The sequence below is a fragment of the Penaeus monodon genome, chromosome 3 (genome assembly GCF_015228065.2).
Source record: "Penaeus monodon isolate SGIC_2016 chromosome 3, NSTDA_Pmon_1, whole genome shotgun sequence".
Lineage (NCBI taxonomy): Eukaryota > Metazoa > Arthropoda > Malacostraca > Decapoda > Penaeidae > Penaeus > Penaeus monodon.
In genome coordinates, this window is record NC_051388.1 from 48,999,003 (window position 1) to 49,014,002 (window position 15,000).

Consider the following 15,000-nt stretch of genomic DNA (forward strand, 5'->3'; position numbering starts at 1 on the left):
TGAGCGGCAGCTGCCTTGGCCCTCCGATCACCTTGCTCATTCCCATTGATACCAACATGCTGACGTCAGTACAAGCCAACCTTGAACCTCCCTTACTACTGGATGTGATGCTGTTAAGCTCTTGATTGTTTGCAGAGCACTACAAGAGACCCAATAAATTGCAAAAGAAGGGTTCCTAAGGTCTCTTGCCATTTTGGTGAAGGATGGCATGTAACTCTGCAGTGAAGATCGAGGCTGCCGGGAAAAGACCCAGAGTTTGAACCATCTGTATATATTGCATCTTCTCCTTGGACTTTAAAGTGTGTTGAAGAAATCTCTTCCTGATTTCTGCTTCGGACCCCTTTCCCTTTTTCCACTAAAGCCAGCTCGACTCTGATATGTAAATATTTTTCTTATCTATTTCACCTATCTTTCATTTTAAGAACTCAATATAGCTAGGTACCCGATACCCATTCCAATGATACGTTGAAAACATACTGACATCCATCTTCGTAGAAATGTCTTGATTACAACATTTATTGATTCACAAAATTCGTGATCATATATTTAATGATTATATGGAGATCATAGATTACATTTTTTAACATTATTATTGTTGGTAATTACAATTTACTAGAACTTATATAGACTACATTTGTTTATTATTTTGTGTTTACAGTGTACAAGTAGCAGCTCCTATCATTTTACATGTTTAAAAATGTTGTTTCACTTTGTGCTTGTTTGTGTGTGAGGGAGAGAGGGATGGAGAGGGAAAAAACATAATATAAACATCAGTAAACTCAAGCTTTTTGAATATCAACTTTGACAGATACACGTGTACGATTGCTGCTAACGTTTAATTTCAATCGTGTGGGATTATTGCTGGAATTATGCTCACTCACATTTAGAAAGTGTGTACGTGCTTGCGTGTGCGCGCGCGCGTATGTGTGTCTCATCATAGTGAACATTGACATTTTATGAAGCTATGAAAAAAATTAATCAATTGATATTTGATGAAATTCACAATTTTATGTTATATCATACTTCCAGTACATGCATTGTTTATTACATTTGAGTTTAGAATGCAAATTTGTATGAAGTGCACACGGCCTAACGAAACAATACGTCGTTCAGTACCAGTTGTTTTTAGATAATGAAGTGACTAAGTAGTTATAGAAAGATTTATGTTTTTGTCTCAGTTTTGATTTATCTGCAATTTTTTTTTTTTTTTGTCATTTAATATCTGGAATACCTAAAGGGGAAACAAGTATCTTCTGTATTCAGTATACCAAAAGTTTCTTTTATTTAAGAAGATAATGTTATACTTTTGTACACAAATCATGTTTCTAAATCCATCTACAAAACATGAAGCCGTTACTCTCCCCTTCCCCATATTATGCCGATAAAATATACATGAATCCTGTAGCAGCTATTATCAGACAATGAACATGGAAAGGTATCGCCGAGAAGGCAGAGGCCGTCACAGTCTCAGGATTAGGCAAGGGAGTCTTGAACCGACGTCATCTTGGGGGAGGAGTTTTGCCCTCGCCCGCCGTATAAAAGTTGGAAGCTTTGCTCTTTTCCTCAGTCAAATCACAGGATTCAAGCAAAATGGCATTTATGGTAAGTATTTTAGATTCTCCTTTCCTTCGAAATCATCATTTTCGAAATGCTTATATACCATCACGTAGAACTAAATAAATTGATTAATAAATGGATTAAAATAAAAAATAAATTAATTAATCTGCGATGCTCCAGGTACTTGCACTCCTCGCCCTCGTGGCCACTGCCATCGCCAGTCCTCAAACTTACGGTTACGGTGCTCCTGGCCCTGCTTTCGAACCGGCCAAGTACGACTTCAACTACGCCGTTAACGACCCACCCTCTGGCAATGACTTCGGCCACCAGGAGTCTCGTGATGGAGACTTCACACAAGGTTCCTACTACGTCCGCCTCCCCGACGGTCGTCTGCAGACGGTCAACTACAACGTGCAAGGAGACTCCGGCTTCGTGGCTGAGGTCAACTACGAGGGTCAGGCCCAATACCCAACCCAGCCCCGTGTTTACACACCTGCCCCTACTTACGGTTAAAAACTGTTGATGATAGTTTATTAATAGGCGACTTTTGTACATAACAAAATATTAATAAAAAACATGAATTTATCCTACACTTTACTATAACCACAATCAATGAATGAATTAATAAATAAACATATATATGTATGCATGTATGTATATACTGTGTATATATAGGAGAGTCGGTTCTTGACGGTTAAATGTTGATCTTTATTTATATGATAGCCGAAATATTAACAAAAGCCGTGAATTTATCTTGCAGTTTATTATAACACACACACACACACACACACACACACACACACACAAACATATATATATATATATATATATATATATATATATATATACATATATATATATATAGTAAGACTGTAGAGCAACTTCTTGTAAATCACCCATAGATTAGTAAGGAGAGTCGGTTCTTTGACCCCCCCCCCCCATAATCTTAACAGCTTTAGACTACACATCTTAGTGCGCCGATTTCGTGCTTCAGGACAGTATGGGCATAGTTGAGCGTTTACACAGTCGTTACACCAGCAGAATCATTTGATCTGTGCTTTTGGATATTTCTCCAATATCGATTTAAATGTATATAAGATAGATTGTAATAAAAATTAAATGAAATATAGCGATTAAGAATGAAAGAGGAATTTTTTTTTATCATTTTTTCATCTGTTTTCTGCGTTAAGAATTAGATATTTGTAGATTGATATGAAGCTCGTTCTAGCTATACATACTTGCGGCCACTTCCGGTAGAAATGTGTTGATTACATAATCCGTTGATTCATAAGATTCGTAAAAGTATCAGTAATGGTTATTTGGGTTACCGGGTTTGCACAGACTACGTTTATATTTCATCATTAATTAACATTTACAATTTACGCTCTGTCTGTTAAAAGACAAGTCGAAATATTACAATTTTAGGATAATCACTTTATAAATAAAGTATGATGCCTTACTTTGAGTGTGTTCGTGTGTGACAGGGAAAGAGAGCGTAGGAGGGGGCTCGGGGGATGTAATATAAGCTGCATCGGTAAACATGTGCATTTTGACGATCAATTGTGACAGATGTTCATAAAGACTACTGCTAACATTTAACCTCAATCTTGTTACAGAAGCCTTTAAAAGGTTGTTGTGTGTACTGTGCTATCGTGTGTGTGTGTGTGTTGTGTGTGTGTGTGTGTGTGTGTGTGTGTGTGTGTGTGTGTGTGTGTGTGTGTGTGTGTGTGTGTCTTAGCAAACTGTAGTCAAATAAGATATATGCTATGAAAAAATTAGTAATGTTAAGAACGTTAAATGGGCTTTACAATTAACTATAATACATACTTCCATCACTAAAATCAATAGAAATGAAGATCAAATCCAGCAAAAGGAATGCATATTTGTTTAAAATGTATGTATCGAACAACATAGTCCATATATAATGATAGTAAGCTATGGAAAAAGTAGTTTATGTTATGGAAATTCGACAAGATCTTCAATTATCAGTTTTATGTATTTTCAGTTAAGACTTGCAAATTTGTATATGATGCACACAAAGCGAATGAAACACACACAGTTTTCAGTGCCTTTTTTTTTTCTTAGTTGATAAGGTGATTATTTTGCTCTGGAAAGATTTCTTTTCCAGGAAGTAGACTCTGCCAAAGAACATATTTCTGTCTCAGACTGCAATTAAATTTAAAAAATCTAATTGTCATCATGGATATCTAGACTTACTGTAGGGAAATATACTTTTATATCTTCAGATTCATTTTACTAATCTCTGAATGACATAAATCACGTTTCTATATCCAATTACAGAACATGATGCCATCATTCTCATTTCCCTATATTATTAAGGCATACACCGACTATGATCGTTTAGTATATCAAACATGTGGCACATGTTTTCAGACAATTCACATGGAAAGCCATTGTTGTGAAGGAAAAGGCTTCCTCAGGATTAGGCAAGGGAGTCGAGACCTGTCTTGACCCGACGTCATCTTGGGGGAGGAGTTTTGCCCTCGCCCGCTGTATAAAAGTAGGAAGCCTTGCTCTTTTCCTCAGTCAAATCACAAGATTCAAGCAAAATGACATTCAAGGTAAGCATTTCTGGTTCTCTTTTCCTTCGAAATCGTCACTTTCAAAATGTTTATATATGTAGAACTAAAATAAATAAATGTATGAAAAAAAAACTAAAAATAAATAAATAATTCTGTAATGCTCCAGGTACTTGCACTCCTCGCCCTCGTGGCCACTGCCATCGCCAGCCCTCAAACTTACGGCTACGGGGCTCCTGGTCCTGATTTCGGACCAGCCAAGTACGACTTCAACTACGCCGTCAACGACCCACCCTCTGGCAACGACTTCGGCCACCAGGAGTCTCGTGATGGAGACTTCACACAAGGTTCCTACTACGTCCGCCTTCCCTGACGGTCGCCTGCAGACGGTCAACTACAACGTGCAAGGAGATTCCGGCTTCTTGGCTGAGGTCAGCTACGAGGGTCAGGCCCAGTACCCATCCCAGCCGCGCGCTTACACACCTGCCCCTACTTACGGTTAAAAGATGTTGATATTATTAAGAGGCGACTTTGTAAATAAGAAAAATAATAATAAATTCCATGAGTCTATTTTAGATTTTACTATAATCACACATAAAGAAAAATATATGCATAAATTGAGAGAGATGAATGATTGCATAGGAATTTCTCGTAAATTACTGATGGATCGGAGGGGGTGACGGTTCTTTGCCCCCTTCCCCCCACCTCAACAGTTGCAGTAAAACCTTTACACAGTCGTTACACCAGCAGAATCATATGGTCATGATACCAGATATCACAGAGGTTTTGGATATTTACCCTATTAAATAACAATAAAATGGCAGATTGTAATCGAAACTAAACAAAAATATGACGATGAGGAATCAAAGATGAATTATTTATTTTTTCTTCATATATTTCATTTATCTTTAGCGTTAAGAATCATAGGAAGATTGATACTTGACAGTCATTCTAGATAAAGGTATTGGCATACTTGCGTCCACTTCCGGTGGAAATGTGTTGATTATATAATGAATCGATTCATAAGATTCGCAAAAGTATCAGAAGTGGTTAAATGGGGTACCTAATTTAAACAGACTAGACATATTATCATTATTATCGAAGGCACAATCATCTTAGGATAATTACCTTATAAGTTAGGTATGTTGTAAGACGCATATTAGATAATTTTTTTTAATTAATCCTATTTAGAAAGTATGTGTGCGCGTGTCTGTGTGTGTATGGGCACGTGCGTGCGCGTGCGCCTTTACATGCGAGTGTGGGTGTGCGTGCGCGTGTACGTACGAGTGTGGGTGTGTCAACATACTGTATACAGTGTGTATAATGTTAATATGTTATGAAAAAATAAGTTAAGGTTAAGATATTAAATGGAATTTACAGTTATCTGTTATACATATTTCTAGATAAAGATATTGATAATAATTATCAAATTTCAGTGAAAGGATGCAGATATGCTTAAAATGTATGTTTCGAACAACCTAATGCGTGTGTGTGTGTGTGTGTGTGTGTGTGTGTGTGTGTGTGTGTGTGTGTGTGTGTGTGTGTGTGTGGGTACGCGTGGGTATGTTAGTATGCTATGAAAAAAGGGTTAACGTTAAGAAATTATCAGCAGTATTATTTTTTTTCTTTTTTAAGACATGTTCCCATAAGATTACAGTCAATAAGCATACTTTTCTTCTTCAGTTATCTGTATAAAATCTAACTGCATTCAGCATTTCTGGACTGACTGACAAGAATTGGTATTTTAATTAATTTAACAATTGTTTGAATTATAAAAATCACTTATAGATCCAAATACAAAACATGTAGCCATTACTTTCATTTCCCCTGTATTATTAAGACACACTGTATATAATCGTTTGATATATAAAGCCTTTGACCCATGTTTTAGACAATCCACATGGAAAGGTATCGCAGAGAGGGAAAATGCTGGCACAGTCTCAGGATTACGCAAGGGAGTCGAGACCTGTCTTGACCCGACGTCATCTTGAGGGAGGAGTTTTGCCTTCGCCCGCTGTATAAAAGTAAGAAGCCTTGCTCCTTTCCTCAGTCATATCACAGGATTCAAGCAAAATGACATTAAAGGTAAATATTTTTAAATGTTCTTTCTTTCTTGCAAAAATAGATTTCAATTTGTCGATTCACCATCGTGCAGATTTAAGAAACAAAAATATTCTGCAATACTCCAGGTACTCGCACTTCTCGCCCTTGTGGCCACTGCCATCGCCAGTCCTCAGACCTACGGTTACGGTGCTCCTGGTCCCGATTTCGGACCAGCCAAGTACGACTTCAACTACGCCGTTAACGACCCACCCTCTGGCAATGACTTCGGCCACCAGGAGTCTCGCGATGGAGACTTCACTCAGGGTTCCTACTACGTCCGCCTTCCCGACGGTCGCCTGCAGACGGTCAACTACAACGTGCAAGGAGATTCCGGCTTCTTGGCTGAGGTCAGCTACGAGGGTCAGGCTCAATACCCAACCCAGCCACGTGCTTACACACCTGCCCCTACCTATGGTTAAAGTGTTAACTGCGATATTAGTAAATATCTAAACTGTGTAAATTTGAATGTATCAATTGCGGAAAGCAGGGGTATATTATCTTCCATGTCAATACGCCACTATTTTAATAAAGAATTTATGTATATTACATTTTTTATTTGAACACTATCATTCTGAATACACGCATAAACACACATCCACACACACGCGCGCGCGCACACACACGAAAACACATACACACGTATATACCTAATATACATATATATAGATAGACGTATATATACATATATATATACATATACGTACAGTATGTGTGTGTGTGTGTGTGTGTGTGTGTGTGTGTGTGTAGTATGTACTCACACACACATGTTTGAGTTTGTTTTTCCCATATTATTAACATTAAAGATTTCCTATAAACTCGGCAAAATATGCTTTCAATAGTTGTCCTTTTGGATTACATATGGCATGGATTATTAGGTTATATGATAATGATTAAGAACAAAGATTTCTTATCACCAGCAATAGATATCTGATGTATTTTCCCATTTTTATTTCCTAAATTGTAATAATTCTTATATGGTATTCCATTTGCCCATGTTACTTAGTATCTCAATTTTGTTATTTCCTTATTCATACACATAATAATGAGTATGTTTATATAATCTCTAAATTAAAATATAATAGGATAAACACTTCAGAATAAATTAGTCCCTATCAACAAGATAAAAAAAAAATAGTATGTGTCTTATTTTTTTCTGAGGCAGCCGCTTTTTTAAGTATCCGTTCTTTCTTTTATAGTCTAATCTATTGTTAAGCGAGCTCACCGAGTTGCTAATGTATATGAGAAGTGCTTTATAGAATGGAAGTGGCCAGTACTTTTGTCACTCTCCCAGTCTGGGAATTCTGAATTGAATATTTTCATGACCATGTAATGTATGCGCGTGTGTATGTGTGTGTGTGTGTGTGTGTGTGTGTGTGTGTGTGTGTGTGTATTTATATATGTATATATATATATATATTTTTTTTACAGTATGACCTAAGAAAAGGCCTTTCGGGTGCTACTCACAGAGGTTAAAAATCGCTACTTTAACGTAAACCTTACCTGTCTTAGTAACCGCCTGTTGAGAACATTTAAGTTCTCCCTGTTGGCACCATGTCACATTTTCTATATGTTTCACGAGAACATTCATGGATACACTGTGCTCTTCACTTCCAGTCTTTATTATTGGCGTTAGAATGATAATGCACATGACGTAAATCTCAAAAACTATACTGTGCATGTGTGTGAGAAAGAGAAAGAGAGAGAGAGAGAGAGAGAGAGAGGGAATGTTGATCTATTTCACTTCACAAAATCAATAAAGTTAAAACTCGCTTCGACGTTTTTTTTCACCTTTCGACTCTTCTAGGAAGGGAGATGCCCTTGCCGCCCAAACAGTGACCTTTAATATCGGTAACATGTCGCGTCTCACATGAGTATTATGTTTCTACCTAGTTAACAATCTCCAGAATGAAAAAGGATCCTAACATTTATGTTCATATATATGCATATATATATGTATATATATATATATATATATATATATATATATATATATATATATATATATATATATGTATATCATGCATTTACACTAATAAATGTGTATATATATATTGTGATTGTTATATATATATATGTTGTGTGTGTGTGTGTGTGTGTGTGTGTTTATGTTTTTGTGTTAGTAGTGGTATATTTATGTGTAGATGACTTTTGTGTATGATAGAAAATGTCATTTGTAAAACATCTTTTATCACACATACACATATATGTACATATATGTGTACATATGTATATATGTGTAAATATATATATACATACACATACATATATGATATATCTATTTTCATATATATATAAACACAACACATAACATACATACAGACACATACAACACACACAACAACAACAAATATATATATATATATATATATATATATATATATATATATATATATATATATATATATATATATTTTATATGTATATATGTATTATTTGATGTGGTGTGTACTTTTTTTTAAGTGCCCCTTTTCCCACCCATCATGGATTTCCATGATTTTCTTGGCAATTTAGAGCGATGGTTTGCCGTTGCCTTCCGCCCGTTGTTTTTATAAATCACCAGCTCTATTTACCCGGTTTTGGGATCGGCACTTACTTGGGCTGGCTTACATACATACATACATACACACACACACACACACACACACACACACACACACACACACACACACACACACACGACACCACACACAACATACATATATATATACTATATATATATATATATATATATATATATATAAAATATATAATATATATATATATAATATATATATATGTATATATATATTTGTGTGTGTGTTTGAATGTATATACATGTATAAGGCCAGAAGTTTTAGATATAAATATTATATTATCAAAAAAGAGACCTCATTTTCATATGCCATGCCAATAATGCATATTATCATATATGCCGTAGGGAAAGGTATCGCGGAGGGAAAATGTCTTGGGATTAAGCAAGTGCGTCGAGACCTGTCTTGACCCGAGGAATCATCCTGACGTCATCTTGGGGGAGGAGTTTTACCTTCACCTGCTGTATAAAAGAAGGAGAACTCATTCTTTTCGTCAGTCAAATCACAGGATTCCAACAAAATGGCCCTCAAGGTAATTTTACTGTACAATTTCCTTCTGACCCTTTTTCAGCTAAACTTACAGAGACTCCATTAACAAAGCCTATTCAGTAGAAAGGAAAAGAAAAAAAATCTTGCATATGTTAAAACAACGTATTTGCGTGTATATGTATATGAACTATAAATCATGTATTATGAATTCATATTCCAAATATCCTTTTATATATATATATATATATATATATATATATATATATATATATATATATATATATATATTACCTTGTTCTTCATATCAATGTACATGCTTATATAAAAATCAAATTAATATTTCTACAATGATCCAGGTATTCGCACTCCTCGCCCTCGTGGCCACTGCTATCGCCAGTCCTCAGACCTACGGTTACGGTGCTCCTGGTCCTGACTTCGGACCAGCCAAGTACGACTTCAACTACGCCGTCAACGACCCACCCTCTGGTAATGACTTCGGCCACCAGGAGTCTCGTGATGGAGACTTCACACAAGGTTCCTACTACGTCCGCCTCCCCGACGGTCGCCTGCAGACGGTCAACTACAACGTGCAAGGAGACTCCGGCTTCTTGGCTGAGGTCAGCTACGAGGGTCAGGCCCAATACCCAACCCAGCCACGTGCCTACACACCTGCCCCTACCTATGGTTAAACGATATTAATTACGATATTTATTGATATAGAAAATTGTAAATATAAGTCAAGTGATTGGAGGCGCATAGATATAATGTTCGCTGTCTTTATAATACACTCTTTCGATCAACTTTAGGCAATATAATATTCCATCTGTAAATTTCCTCTAGCCGAATGCTGTAAAAACGTCTTTCCATTTACTGTGATCTATAATGCTTTGTTACCTTGAATGAAATGACGATAAAAAAGAAAGTTATTTAGTGATATCTCATCTTTTTAAATAGACCTATACCGCATATGTATCTATGTCCGTACCAGTAAATCTAACTATATATACAACTTTTTCATACCCCTTTCCATCAATTTACGTAAGCTTGCAAAGCATGTGATTTACATTGTACGTATATGTATGCGTGTCTGTTTGTCTGTTTGATATGTATGTACACACACACACACACATACACGCGCGCACACGCATATATATATATATATATATATATATATATATATATATATATATATATATATATATATATATTTATATATTATTTATTATATTATATTATATACATTTATACATATATATTTATTATATAATATTATCATATATTTTTATATATAATATGTATAAGTAGTATTTGATAATTTATATTATACAAATATATAAGGCAGCATATGTGATGTAATAAGAAGTTATGTTATAATATGAATTGTTGTTTGTATATTAATACACATAAATACAACAAATACCCAAAAAATTGTATGTGTTGTGTGTATATATATATATATATATATATATATATATTCTATATAAATAAATATATAATCGTATAAGTATATGTATATATATCACTAGAGATATTTTTGTTGTATGTATATATATATTTTTTTGTGTGTGTGTTTGTGTGTGTGTGTGTGTGTGTGTTGTGTGTGTGTGTGTGTACTACTGCACGGCATATATGTGTATTTCGCCTGAGACAGGTTTTGTTTCAAAGCTATATATATATTAATAGAAGATTTCTCATCCCAGTCTGTCACACCCATATCTGATGTCTCTTGTGCTGTGTATTTCATAATTTCGCCTGTGTAAAGTGTGGTTTACTTAATGATGCCTGGGTTTTTTGTTTCCTTCGTACTGTCTTGTTCTGTTATTGTATGATAGTCAGTTTCCATATGGTTGTGTTTTGCTTCTGGTGTGAGTGTGTATAATAAAAAATAACAAATTGTAGACACAGATAACTTTAATACATGATATTTATATGTAAAAGTAAAGTATATCCTTGTCAATTATTATCTCCATTGGGTGACAGAACTAAATACAATAATAAAAACAGACAGATTCTCAAACAAAAAGTTTATTTATAATATGAATATTGTGTATATATGTGTGTATGTACGTATGTATGTGTATGCTATGTATATTATATATTATGTATATTCTTTTATATCGTGTGTATATATATGTATATTTATTGTTTATGTGTGTGTGTGGGTGTGTGTGTGGTTTTTGTGTGTGTGTGTGTGTGAGTGTGTGTGTGTGTGTGTGTGTGTGTGTGTGTGAGTGTGTGTGTGTGTGTGTGAGTGTGTGTGTGTGTGTGTGTGTGTGTGTGTGTGTGTGTGTGTTACATTATGTGTGTGTGTAGTAAATAAATATACAATATTAGTGAGAGATGTGCTTTAATTAATGTTTATATATAATATAATATAAAATATATTGTTGGGTGTGTATGTTGTGACATTACATATTATATGCTTTTTTTAACATATATATCTGTGTTAGTGTGTGTATAAATAATAATATTTATATTACCATACATGAATGTAACAAACAAACACAATAACACACACACATACATATATATATATATATATATATATATATATATATATATATATATATATATATATATATATGCCTGCATGGGGAGTCATCTACAATTATTGAATTGAACGAATTATCATAGAGGGGCTGATTGATATGTACCATAAACCCTACAATGTGTCCCACATTGTAGATATCATATGCAAAAGGTGCACCGAACTTCCTACGCGGCACACAGTTATATATTATTATAAAATATGTTTGAACACTTATAAAACTATGTAAATTTCATCCTAAACAAATCCTTCTGATATACTATATATACATATCTTTATCTACTATCTGAATCTATCTATTTTGCTATTGATATATATATATATATATATATATATATATATATATATATATATGATTATATAAAATATATTAAATATATAATTATATTATATATACATATATATATACATATATACATATCTATACATTTATATATATATATATAAAATATATATATATTTACATAATAACACACAAACTACACAACACACATTTATATATGTGTTGTTATATATAATATATATATATATATATATTGTTGTATGTTGTTGTGTGTGTGTGTGTGTGTGTGTGTGTGTGTGTGCGCGCATAGTAAGTGTTATGGGGTTTTATGTGTGTGTGTGTAGTATATGTATATAAAAAGATATATATATATGTATGTGTATATATGTGTGTTTATATATATATATGTGTGGTTTTGTGTGGTTGTGTGTGGTTGTGTGTGTGTGTGTGTTTTGGTGTGGTGGTGGGTGGTGTTGTGTGTGTGTGTGTGTGTGTGTGTTTGTGTGTGTGTGTGTAATTAAATAAATATCTACATATATATGTGATAATAAGGTCATATAGACATATATATGTAAACATTCTAGTTATTCTCAAGATAAATTTATCTGTATTGATAGGTAATTTCAAAATTAAGTCCTTTCCTAATATATCTCCTGATGTCTTAGGAATTCTAGACCCCATTATATGTAATGCACAGACACCACACCAGACTAGAATGCACACACACACACAAGACACACACACACACACACACACACACCACACACCACACACACACACACACACAAAACAAAACACGCACTGACGGAGCCAATCTTCAATATCGTGTTCTCCACCACTACCAATATTAAAACCATTATGTAGGTGTTGTTTTTGTGTTGTTGTACCTAACCATGAAATAAGTATGATAGGACATTATTTGGTTGTAATGATTACCATAATGTTCTTAATTTGGTGTGAATTCCTACGCGGCAATGAGTTTTGGGCTTGCATTAAAGTTTTCATATTTACCGTGAAACCCCAGGTCACTGAAAAAAATCCTTCCATATGATTTTTAAGCCCATTGTAACAGGACCTATTTGAAGCTGCCTCACATTATTGCGTTTTCCGTAAATAAATGATATAAAACATAACTTTATACAGAGGGTTTGTAATACTATATTTATTATTATATTTCAAATTGAGTACATACAGAAGATTACAGGGAGGTGCAGATCAACCATTATCTCTTTGGTTGCTTACGAAAAGTTTGTCTTTACACATTTAAGCTATAGATATATTTTTAAAATGTCGTATAATATATATGTGAATATATTATATAAATATATTTGTGTGTGTAATGTTCCAGAATCAGAGTTTTTGTTGTGTTGTATGCGGTTGTAGATGTTGATATAGAATAGAAAAGCGATAGAATATATATGCATAGTAATAAATGCTATGAAATATAGCATCATAAACAATATATAATGTCTGCTGTATGTAGGCTCCTGTGACCTTTTACTATTGTGTACCCTTTTTACATATATATTATCTAACGCAATCACACACACAAATAATATATATATATATTATATATACATGCCTGTGATTTTTGTTATTATTGTATATATGTTATATATATTGTGTGTTAAAGTGTGTGTTGTGTGCGTGCTTGTGTGAGGGAGGGAGGCGTGCGCGCAAGTGTGTGTGTGTGTGTGCCTGCCTCCCTGCCTGCCTGCCTCCCTCTCCCTCTCCCTCTCCCTCTCCCTCTCCCTCTCCTCTCCCTCTCCCTCTCCCTCTCCCTCTCCCTCTCCCTCTCCCTCTCCCTCTCCCTCTCCCTCTCCCTCTCCCTCTCCCTCTCCCTCTCTCTCGATGTCGATAGTTATGCAAGATACTGATGATGAGGACGAGAGGGAATTTCACATCAAAACCACTAAAGCTTTCCCACTGATTTCTGTGATTGAACGAGGCCACCAAGCATTAAGGTTTCCGATCCGAATTGTCTTCGTAAACCAAACTCGTTCTGCAACTTTTCATCCTTTCCAATCATTCAGATATCTTTGGCTCGTAAAATAATCACGATTCTGCTGAAACATTCTTTGGGGAAACTGATGCAAAAATGGCTGACACATTTCCGCGGTGGATAGGACACGATACGTCTGTTTTAACTGCATAAATAAAATCCAATTTATTATTGCTCAAATAACAATTATGATAATAATAATCATCCTTACTGTTTTAGTAGTGGTAGTAGTAGTATCATTATCATCATCATTATCAGTTATCATAATCATCATCATTATTATTATTACTACGATCAATATTATTATTGAAGTTATTGTTTTTGTTATTGTCATTATCTTTTTATCACTATTTTCATCATTTTCCTACTCCAACTCGTCATCATCATCATTATGGTTATGATTATTATTATTTATTATTATTATTATTATTATTATTATTATTATTATTATTATTATTATTATTGTCGTTGTTGTTGTTTGTTGTTGTTATTGTTATTGTTGTTATTATTATCATTATTATTATCCTTGTTTCTGTTGTTATTATTACCATCATCATCATTATTATTATCATAATGATTTTTACCATTATCATCATTCCTATGATCATTATCATTATTATCAACCTGTTTGTTATTGTTGTAATCATTACCATTAATATTTCATTCACTATCAAATTGGTTTATTACAAAGAAAAGAGTACATCGCTGTTACAAATTAACAAGAGCTTGGGAATCAGATCGAGCTCTGTATTATACTATTTTCTGCCGTCATGCTCTGCCAATTTTACTTGAGACAGTGACGTGACGCGCAGTTGCCCTGGCAAGGTCGAATACTTCATCACGACAGTGCACTTTTCTGAAATGCGTATGTGTGTATATGTATGCGCACGCGCACACACACAAATCAA

The 15,000-nt window shown here is 34.3% G+C and overlaps 3 protein-coding genes and 1 pseudogene across 3 annotated transcripts; all 4 read left to right on the forward strand.

The window, feature by feature from the left end:
- The first annotated feature begins 1,577 nt into the window (after positions 1-1,577).
- LOC119596352 (pro-resilin-like) lies at positions 1,578-2,142 on the forward strand. Its single transcript, XM_037945571.1, has 2 exons — positions 1,578-1,602; positions 1,738-2,142. The coding sequence occupies exons 1-2, from the start codon at positions 1,591-1,593 to the stop codon at positions 2,068-2,070; spliced, it is 345 nt and encodes a 114-aa protein (XP_037801499.1). The 5' UTR covers positions 1,578-1,590; the 3' UTR covers positions 2,071-2,142.
- A 1,976-nt stretch (positions 2,143-4,118) lies between these two features.
- On the forward strand, positions 4,119-4,667 carry LOC119596370 (annotated as a pseudogene).
- Positions 4,668-6,158: 1,491 nt separating this feature from the next.
- LOC119596361 (pro-resilin-like) lies at positions 6,159-6,743 on the forward strand. The gene is made up of 2 exons (XM_037945580.1): positions 6,159-6,182; positions 6,287-6,743. The coding sequence occupies exons 1-2, from the start codon at positions 6,171-6,173 to the stop codon at positions 6,617-6,619; spliced, it is 345 nt and encodes a 114-aa protein (XP_037801508.1). The 5' UTR covers positions 6,159-6,170; the 3' UTR covers positions 6,620-6,743.
- A 2,534-nt stretch (positions 6,744-9,277) lies between these two features.
- On the forward strand, positions 9,278-10,263 carry LOC119596346 (pro-resilin-like). Its single transcript, XM_037945557.1, has 2 exons — positions 9,278-9,302; positions 9,616-10,263. The coding sequence occupies exons 1-2, from the start codon at positions 9,291-9,293 to the stop codon at positions 9,946-9,948; spliced, it is 345 nt and encodes a 114-aa protein (XP_037801485.1). The 5' UTR covers positions 9,278-9,290; the 3' UTR covers positions 9,949-10,263.
- The last annotated feature ends 4,737 nt before the right edge of the window (positions 10,264-15,000 follow it).